Below are 10399 nucleotides of genomic sequence, written 5' to 3' on the forward strand. Positions count from 1 at the left end.
TAAAGGTTCCCTTCGCTCTTTCTTTTTACTGTGGGTTTTGTTGTTGTTGGATACTTTGTAGATGGGGTGTGAATGAGGGGCCAGTGCAGGCTGTCTGGTGGCTCTTTTTTTGAAATATTGATTGTTTGCAAACATAGAAAACTGGATTTTGGCCCAGGAGGTCCCTTTTAAGTCCTATGTTCCTAACATCTGTTAAATGGTGATGACGGACTTTACTGTGAGTTAAAGGGTGAGGGGCTGAGGGAGGCGGGGAGCAGAAGTTACCAAAGGTATTGCTTCGTGGAAAGACTTTTCAGGAATGCAGAGTCCTACATCTAGACTGGCTCACGAGCTACACGAACAGCCAATATTCACCAAAGAGCCACAACGGCACAGACACGTCTGCATGAAATGTGGCAAATAGTCCCATTGTACAGAAAGAATTACAGTGCATCGTATAGGGATTTCCAACATACATGGTGACACAGTGGTTTGTAGCATAACAGATTTAGGTATAAAATGCAACACGTGGAGTAAAGAATAAACATTGATAAGGTTTTTTGTAGAGAGTGGCAGGAAGGGAGTAGAGGAGCTGCTTGTGACCTGGTAGCTGTGGTTTAAGCATCACTGATTCCAGAAGATGGTAGATTGCAAAGTGAGGAGGGGTCTTTATGACTGTCTATTCTGATTTTCTGCCTGATACAGGCCATATGATTTAACCCAGAAATCCTGTAGGGGCTTATTCGTTTGCTCCAGGAAATGGAACCTATTGTAGCTTGGTCCAGTACAAATCACAGAGATGAGGAGAAGCTCCCAAGGGGACTATGTAGCTGCAGCTGAAGGCCCAGGGGTTTTGTACTTGTATGATTTTGCATTTGTCCTGCCTGCACTCGGCTATCAGCTGCCTGCTCTGTGCATAAACAGCGCGAGATAAAATATTGGCAAGAACCTGGTGTTTTTGTTTCTGAAAATAACCTGTCCCAGCTGCAGCATTCCCTACCCCCTCTGCTCAAGGCCGCGGTGCTGGGGGCGCTGCTTTTCAGGGGTACTCCGGGTGTGGAGTAACTCACTGGACAGGCTGAGCCAGGCTGTTTGGAGGCAGCCACGGGGGGGCCAAACAGTGTACTCTGCTGCAAAGACTCTTCTTGACTTGGCGGGTGACTTCAGCCTGGGGCTGGCATGACTTTAGGAAGTGCTTTTTAGGAGGAGGAATGAAACTCATTCCTTGCCCCTGAGCCTGCTTCCTCCAAGCCGATGCCCCTTAGCTTGGGGAACGCAGGCAAGAACTGTTGCCAGTTTCCCAAGCTCTGCACAGCCTGGGAACAGCAGGCTTGGACCAGGGTGCAAGTCTTACAGTTAGCTAGCTTCTAGTTTTCTAATAAGCCCGTTGAAACCCCCTGTGCACTGGAGAGGTTCAGCTGTGGGTGGATCCAGACCCAAACCTTGAGACTCAGGACACCCTCTCTGCTTTCCACTATAGAAGCTGAAAAATAGCCAAAGCCCGTCCTTTCCCACTGCCTTTGCACTGGCAGTCTGCTTTGGTTTAGCAGCAGAGGGAATTGGATAACTGCTGCAGTCCCATGCTGGCAAGCGTGTCTGTGCAAGCTGGGCACCTGGCACAGGGGTCAAGGCACCTTGCAGGCAGTGTTGCTTTTTGAGTGCAGCATCCCCGAGACAGGCAAGGCATCAGCTCAAGAAGCAAGCAACGCTGGGTAAGGTGTCAGGGCAAGGAGACAGGTGCATTGCCTACGCTGCCCTCACTCTGCCCATGGAGATGAATCCTTTTCTCCTTGAGCTGGTTTGCCAGCTTCTCCCTCTCTTGCTCATGGTTCATTTCTCCCTCTCTTGCTCTTGAACTCCCCTTTCCTTGGAGATGAGCCCCTTCCCCCCTCCTCCACATACCTTCCATGATGTCAGCACTGGGGGAGGAGGCAAGCTGAGACCAAATATAGAGGCAGCTTCCTGCTTTGCAATTTTTTTTTAATCCCTTCCCTCCTGACCCACCCTCCTGCAGCAATCAATGAGAAGGCAGCAAAGGGGAGAACGGGCAGCGGGTTTGCTGAAGCATTTTACTAGTAAGAGCAGGGGCTATTGTGCTTCTCCTCCAGGCTGCTGGGAGATGAATGGCAGGAGGCAGCACAAAGACACTATGCCAGGGGAGGGCTCAGCCGCCTGAATGCCAGCCTGGGACCCTGACTGCACATGGATCAGCCAACGGAGCAATAAGGCGGGTGTATAGGGGCGGACTGCAGGACTTCTTGCTGTGTCTTGCCATCCCCTGAGCGTTATGGGCAGAGGCTTTGTGCAATGAATGCTTCCCCCAGAGCTTTTCTCCCAGCGAATATGGGCACGGCTGTATCCAAAAGGAAGAGTCTGAGGAATGATGCTATGTCTTCTGTAGCAGCGAAAGTTAGGTGAGTGATGCGTGTGGTTGGCGTAAGTTCATGGCCAAGGTGGGAATAAAACAGTTGCTCCAGAGGGCGATGCTGGGGAGAAGGCAAGGGCTTACTCCAGGGAAATGTCAGTGCCCAGGTATGGGGTGTGTGGGCTCAACACTGGGTTATTTGCATTACAATGCCAGCAATAAAGAAATCTGTGCAGCTCCAGAGGGGAGGGCGTGCGTGTGGCACAATGAGAATCAGTATTGCAGGCTTCTGCCTCCCCCTCTTTCTCCGGAAAGCTGCCGTTCTGAGGGCTGGATGAAAGTGCAAGCATTTTAGATGTCGCATCACATTAGTTTAGTTTGTGGAGATCCTACCTAGGCTGCAAAATCAACCAGGTTTGTGTGTGTGTGTGTGATGCTGGTTTCCTTGTTCCCTTTATGCTCTTGCTAACCTGCAGGTGCCAGTGCCTGAACGTTGCTTATTTATTTTTAGTGTTATTATTATTGCTTTCCAGTGGGTTTAAATAGCAGATGACATGAGGTGAGAAGATCCGGCTGCCTGGTGGGAGGCCTGGCTAAAAAAAAGAGAAGCCACTCTTGGCAAGACCTAGACAAACCCCATTTAATGATAATGACATTGATTTGTACCTGGATTGGCAATCTGGAAATCACATTTGATACCTGAGCTGCACGTTTAGATTGGCACAACTTATGTTCCCCAGAAGCAGCCTGCTTTTGGAGTGCCCCTTTGTTACCGTGCATGTGACCGAGCACCTCCGAAATTAATGATCAGTGCAGCTGACACTGCATCTAGTATGTGTGCACTAAGCAAGCAGAAACAACAGAAAGCCGTCTGCCTCTGGTATCTCAGAGCAATCCTTCTATCAGGGCTTTTGTTAATGGCCACCTGGAGCAGGAGCATTTTTCAGCAGAAAATACAGGGTATCTATACATTCAGGAAACTGCTGACATGTACAATATGTATAGTCATTTGTGCCATATTTGACACACGCTAGCCATATTTGCTTATCCTGTGGAAAATAGATAGTTTGTTCCCAGGCATCTGACATGTCAGCGTGTAACACTGTACTGGGCTAGGGCATTCTCTCTCCTAAGCCCACTGTAACTGTTTGCAAATGAGAAACCTTCAGAAAGTTACAGGGTAGTTCAGCACTGAGGATCCCACCTGGCACATATGCCCCAGCTCTGCCGGCATCATCCAGTGCTTTTGCTTTGTATTTCCCTTGCCAAAAGCAAGCAGGGTAAGGCAGCTCTTGTGTTTTAACAAGCTGTTCAGGAGCGTATTTATCAAGCATGGATCTTATTAATCCTTGTAAATGCCTAGTACTCTGAGTTTGCCTGGTTTGCCTTATAATTTAGGAAGGCTTAAACCTCCACCTGCAAGGCTGATAGGCACTGTCTTGGTGGGGTGATCTTCTAGGAGCAATCTTTTGTTTCCCCCTCTGCTAAAAGGCTATTGCGTGAAAGACCAAACTTCCATACCTCTATGTCTTGAGGTGTCCCAGCCTCTTATATTTACCCATATGAAGGTTGTCTTTCATGTTATTTGGTCCTTTCTACAGTATTTTGGTGTATTGCCCATCTGTGTCACCTTTTAATACTGCTCCTTGGTAATCCTAGACAACTTCTCTCTCACTCAATAGCACTTAGGATGTTCTTTTGAAACAGGAAAATGTCCTGCCTTAGACTGGCTACTGAGTATTCACCATAGACATGGCAAATAACAGGCTCCCACTCGACTGTGCAGGCAGCAGAGCCCTGGTGCTTCAGAGACATTCACTTCAAAGTGGTTATTTGGCTGATATCACATGGGTATTGATAATAGGAATAGGTCTTGTAGTGGCCCTGATTGCTACTCCCAGGTTAGCCATTCATCTCTAGGAGATTGGAGGAAATCAGGTTTTCAAGAGCAGTCCGTGGACGCTGTTTCTGTTGGGGAAGAATTATCTGCAGGATCCAGAGTTCTTTGTAGGATGCAATCAGTGTTGCTTTGACACAGATTTCAGGCAGTCAGTCCCACTGAAGCTGTAACACGCAGCATTGAAAACCCTAGTGGAGTAAGAGAAGAAGCAATCATATTGTCAGGGAAGGACAATGGAGAAGGCAAGATATTTCAGGTTGTCTGAGTTTTACAAAAGTCCATCTGTCAGAACTTGCAGTACAAAAACTTGCAGGAGTTTTAGAAAACCTGGAACTTTCAGACGATGAGACTGGTGTGCTTTGGGACATTGTGAATATTTCCATATTGCATAAAGGTGGCTAAAGAGGCTTCAGCAGTGAATTTATGGAGAAAATTCAGTGAGAAAAGGTAGTGAATTTATGGAGAAGACAGAAACTTGTCATAGATGTTTTTAATAGAGGTGTAGGAAGCTGAACTTTTGTCCAGTGGGATTAGAAAGCTAGGCACAAAATGAATATGTTGCACGATAACAGTTCAAACAACAGCATGGATTTTTGACATACGGTTAATGCTGGGCATGTGGGCTCATCATTTTAGGTGCGCAGGGTATGACCTCATACGCAACGAAGGCAAGGATAACACTAACACACAGCGTGAAATCCAGGAATTATCCCAGGAATCCGGGACCGATGTTCTATAAACTAAATCAGTTAAGTCTGCTATTATGTCCATCCAGATATATATTAAAGTGGTTTCAGCCATTTTGAAAGCAGTTTACATGTACTGAACATCTGTTGTGTTACAGATGCGAACCAGTTTCTGATTCCTTACATTGGTTTAAGTGTAATTTCTGTCCCTAGCCAGGAGGTCTTGGTCACTTTTGTGTATGCTGTAGAGCAGGGGTTTTCAATGTTTTTTGTACCAGGACCCATTTATAAACATCACTGGCCAGTCCCAACCCAGTGACCCTCACTCCCAACCTGCTGCCCTCAGTGCGCACGGCAGAGGGGCATGGGGGGTCCCAAGCAGCCCCTCACAGGCTGGACCTCTGCCAGCCTGTAAGGAAAAATCCATTGTTTCCCATATTTTTCTCCTTTAAAGGAGAACCCATTTTTAAAGTCTGATCCATTTTTTAAATTTGTTCGTGACCCTATCATATATTCTTGCGACCCACTTTTTGGCTTACAACCCACGGGTTGAGAAACACTGCTGTAGAGTTATCGTAAGAATCTGTTGTGATTTTTATATAGGAACTCAAAGGTGTCTCTTGGTCAGTTTTGGTTCAGCTGCTGGGATCGGGGAGTGTTGCTGAATGGGCCAGGGCTGGGGGAGCTGTGAATTCCCCTCTGGGGGTTTAGTCGGTCAGGTCACAGAACCAGCTGGATGCACTTATCTCTGGACGCTTGCTAGCTCTTCATGCAGAAAAACCAAACTGAAGGTGTTTATGCATGGAAGGGAGGGCAGAAAAATCTCATGAAATTGCTCTCCGAAGTTCTTCCTTAATTGTTCATTTGTGGGGTGGAGAGGGACCAGTGGGTACCTAACCACAGCAGACCATGTGAGGGACCATAGGTTGCAATACTGGCCCTGTGGCCCCAGCAGCTCTGGGTGGCAGTGCAACGGGGTATGCATCCAGTGAGTTGTCCCAGGACTTCTGCAGCATGGGGAGGGTCCTGGAAGGGATGACTCAGCTTCTGATTGCACTGAGGTCTGACAGCTTTGCCACAGGGCTTTTAGGGGGGTGTGATCAGCTCCATCCCTGGCCCTCCTCCATTTGCCTTCTTGGCAAGACCCTGTTGAGCTGTGTAGGAGGCTCTGCAGGAGGGAAACGGTTTCACGAAGGGGAATTAATTTGTCCTCACCGCAGAAAGCTACCTTTGGGTATATTAGCCTGGTGTTCTGATCCCTTGTGTTTTTGTGTAGGCAGTTGTGGACCCGTGCTGCAGAACAAAAGACCCAGTAAATCTTTTGTTGCAAATGCCAAGCTGTTTCCCTTTTAGATTTCATCTAGCAATTTTTAACATGGAGAAAAGCTGTCCTCTAATTTGGTGCCCATTAGATTGGCTGCTTGGAGCTCTGTAGAGCTGAGCTGTGTGTACAGGTAACACCTGAGTAAGGGACAGCATTTGTTTACCATTGTGCGACAGGCGCACAAATGTGATCTAAGTAACAGGTACACCTTGCCTAGAATCCCAGGGCCTTATGTTTAAATCCCAGCTGGTTTAACTCAGCCCTTTGGCTTTCCCAGGTGAATTAATTAAATTCCACATGGTTTGTTGTGTGCTGGATATTGTAACAAGTCTTAAAAGAATTACAGCCCTAACTCCTCTTCAAGAACATTACTGGCACTTGCAGAAGAACTGGGGCTTGTTCTACCATGCATGGTCCTAGTTACCTGCTTTTCTTCCAATACAGCTGAAGTGTGTACTGGTCAGGTGTTGCCTCCACTCTGGGAATGGTTATGTTTCTGTGCTGTTGCCCTGCTTGTGGCTTTCAAGTTCTTTAAAAGCCCAATAAATGTAAAGCTCAGTGTCTGTGTAAGAGCGATGGGAGGAGGTTAAGTCTTCCCATTCCATGACTTGATGTCTCCCATGCTGTGTCTTGTGGCCCTTCAGCACATCTGCTATGCAGCAAGAAACCTTGTGCCACAGCCTAGGTAGAGCTCCCCTAGGCATTTCCCAGGGTGCTGTCTTTGAGATTCCTACTTGCTTTTAAGATTCCTGTAGTCTTAAGTTAGCTCCAGCACTTCCTCTTTCCTCGACCACTCTGGCACATTTCTTAGGTGTAGGCTGTGTGTTACTGCTTCAGGGACCTGGGACCTTGCAGCCCACTTCTCCTAGGCCCCCATGACCAGTGCTGATCCCCAGGCACCACACTAGTTGGGGTACACCCTTTCCCAGAGCCCCACCTTGTGTGTAGTCTGACTTACAGACACCTGGGCTTTGCAAACAGTCCCCAAACCCAATCACTCTTTACTTCACCCAGCACAAGGAATCTACAGATCTCGACAAAACAGTAAAGCATCAGTATGCATTTCCTTGCCTTAGTTTCCCTGCTGCTCTGGAGCAATCTTTGGGATTAAGTCATAATCTTCAAAGAACTTTAATATTCAGTCCCCACACCTTCTGTTCCCTTCTCTTGTCTAAACTTATTTTATCTCTGTGATTACCTCTGAGTTTTGCTTAGCCTCCCCAGTCTCTCGTTCGAAACCCATTGCTAACACTCGACCTCTTACTTGGGGATTTTGCTATCCAAATCCCAGAGAGGTGCAGGAAACTGGCTTTATTTAGCATACAGTTACTCTTTCGTTCTCTCCAGGTAAGATTTGTTCAGGTGTCGATAGCCTTTTGCAATTGGCCTGTTCATGGGTAGATGTATTGGAAGCACTCTCATATATGCTAAGTTCAAGGAACATGGTTGCCTGTGATATGTTCCTATGAAGCAGACCATCATAGAAGACTGTTGTAGTTATACGGATGCAGGCAGTTCATAAACTCAAAGTGAAATTCAGCAGCTGTAGAGAAACAAATTATCCAAGTTCACATTTGGTATGAGAACTCTTCAGTAGGCTAAAAAGCAGTGATGCACATCTTGTTCTTAATATGATGAAACTGGAATGGAGGTTGTGCTACACAGTAGTATATCTAAGGGGACCTTTATTCCATGGTCCCTGCTCTCTCTCTTTTTGTGTCTAAATCCTTCTAGACTTCATCAGGCTGCCATGAAACTGCAAGTGAAGTCTTTATTATACATCAGCTTCTGCTGAGTTCGTACATACCCCGGTGCATCAATCCAAATTTCCCCACTAAAATTGTGCCTGTTCCGAGAATTGACGTAAGTGCAATTGTCAGATTCCCTTTGCTTCCTTCATGCAAACAGAATGACCTGTCCCTTTTTAAACAGCCCCTTTATGAGGTCCCTTCAGATACACTATTGCGGAGCACAGACTCCGTTCCAGATTCACCATACCATGAACGCTGTCTGCATCACTGCAGTGTGAAAGCCTTCTGCCCCCTACTGGATGACATGTTTCTAAATATCACTTTGAAAAATCTCAGCTTGTCTTTTTCTTTTATAGAGCTGAGCCCAGGGTCAGCAATTAACAACTACTCAGTGGGCACGTCTACACGTGCAGTAATGCGCATTAAGTTTAGTACCTCCAATGTGAAGTACTAAATTAATGTGCATTGGGCTGTACTAATGCACAGTAGTGCCTTTGCATGCTTTTTTAGTGATGCTTAATGTGCAGTAGACTATTTTACTGTGCATTAGCATAATGTCACTTTTTTCTGTGATGCTTTAATGCACAGTAAAATAGTCTACTGTGCATTAAAGCGTACGTGTAGACATGCTCAGTTAATCATAAATAGCTACAATAGGGAAACTGCCTTCAACAGACAAATGAGACAACGACATCACTAATGTGTCATCTGCCTTCATACATGTATGCTTTCATTCTTCTGGTGGAGGAGAATCTGAAGGAGAAGGGAGTCTGTCATCCTCAGACTTTGGCAGTGAGTGTACTTTGAACTCTGGTTACATTCTCTGGTACCTCTGAATTAGGACAACATGCTGAGACTTTACATTGTGTGATTTACCTGAGACAGGTGTTGTCTTTTCCCGCTTGCTGTTAATGGAATTAATCCCAGCTCCACCTGGTCTGGTGTGTGAGCCACTTTGACGTGTTTTCAATCTGTATCGGCTACACTCATTACGGCTGAGCTGACCGGTGAGACAGAAGGAAGCGAAATAGAGATAATTTTAAATGTTGCTAACAAAGCTTCGTGTTTAGGGTTTTTTTGCTTAGAAGTATAAAATTAGAGAATGAGGAGAACACAGTAGTTGCCATCTGTTTTGATTTCAGGAAAGCATTTGATATTGCATCTCATGAAAACTTAATCATTTCCAATTGCCTTAGGTAGGAAAAATGTTACCTAGAATGCATGCTAGATAAACAAGGATTACAATAATCCCGTGTGTGTGTGGAAAGGGGGCGGGGGGAATTTAGGCTACTGCAGGAATTGGGGTTATGTCTGCTCTAACTTAACTCCCAATGAATGGCACAGAGGAGAGAGCATCCAGAACATCAGTGACATGGACAGCTGAGCTAAAATTATTGATGGAAACAGCAAGGGCAGAGAAATATTACAGAAGGCTTGATGTAAAGAGAGGAGCCATGTGGATTGAATATTTCTAAGTGAAACTGCTTGTCAAGTGCAAGCTCATACACTTGGGTAATTCCTCTGAAATACAGACAGTCAGTGAGATGGGGGTAGGGGGAGGGGAACGTGGTAAAGAGACCACAGGATTGGAGTGGACGGTAAATTGGATGGGAGGTTGCAATGTAATTGGCTGAGAAAAAAAGCAGAGTATTCGACTGCACTTGGGTATTTCACCTGTTAATAATCATCCACCAATGAACAGTGCTTAAGTGATTATATTGCACAGCACTTGACACCATGGGACAAGACATTTTGTGGCATGTCAGTAGACCCGCCCAGGAGTAGCAAGCAATATTTTTGAGTGGTTCTATCCACTGAGAGATCCTAGAGAACGTTTTGGGTGATCGTATGTGTGCTCAATATCCTTTACATAAGAGAGACCACGGGATTCTCTCCAGTCACACTATCTGTTCCTGCTGGGGAAGATAGCGAAGGGTTTGAAGTTAGGGTTTTGGCAGTAATCCTGGAATGGAGACACCACTGCTCTGAATGGCTGTTACGTTTGTAGCTTAGATACTTGCATGGCCCTTAGGTACGATAAGGAATGCTTCTTATTCATCTTTCATTGGCTGTGCAGAGGCCACGCAGACTTTAGATCTAAGAACTGATAATTACTAATTTTTCTAGCCTGTGGTTTTCAAGTTAAGTGGTAAAATGGCAGGTTGTGCTCCTTTATATATTGTGCAAGCTCTTAAACAGTTTTAGGTTTAGGACAAGAGGCCTTATTTAGAATAGATTCAGATTTGAGGCAAGGCAGACAGTTGGTACTAGGTCCCAGCAGAGATGAGTGGGGAGACAGATTGAACTGAGATGCACTTACAGCTTTTGAACACAGAAGAAACCCAATTAGTCTCAATAATGCCAAATTTTTTATCTGAGTGTCGTCCGCCTCCC

At 45.9% G+C, this 10399-nt stretch overlaps 1 protein-coding gene across 4 annotated transcripts in view; it reads left to right on the forward strand.

Moving 5' to 3' along the window:
• The first annotated feature begins 1941 nt into the window (after positions 1-1941).
• The window catches only part of NSMF (NMDA receptor synaptonuclear signaling and neuronal migration factor), a 64658-nt gene continuing 56200 nt past the window's right edge, over positions 1942-10399 (forward strand). For 2 of the 4 annotated variants that reach the window (XM_019510412.1, XM_019510413.1), the window contains exon 1: positions 1942-2393. In XM_019510412.1, coding sequence (XP_019365957.1) covers positions 2287-2393 — 107 coding nt within the window. In that variant the 5' untranslated portion in view covers positions 1942-2286. The remainder of the gene's footprint in view (positions 2394-10399) is intronic. The other 2 variants (XM_019510414.1, XM_019510415.1) reach the window with 2 other exon arrangements.

The sequence above is a fragment of the Gavialis gangeticus genome, unplaced genomic scaffold (genome assembly GCF_001723915.1).
Source record: "Gavialis gangeticus isolate Ggan-Ray unplaced genomic scaffold, GavGan_comp1, whole genome shotgun sequence".
NCBI classification, from domain to species: Eukaryota; Metazoa; Chordata; order Crocodylia; family Gavialidae; genus Gavialis; species Gavialis gangeticus.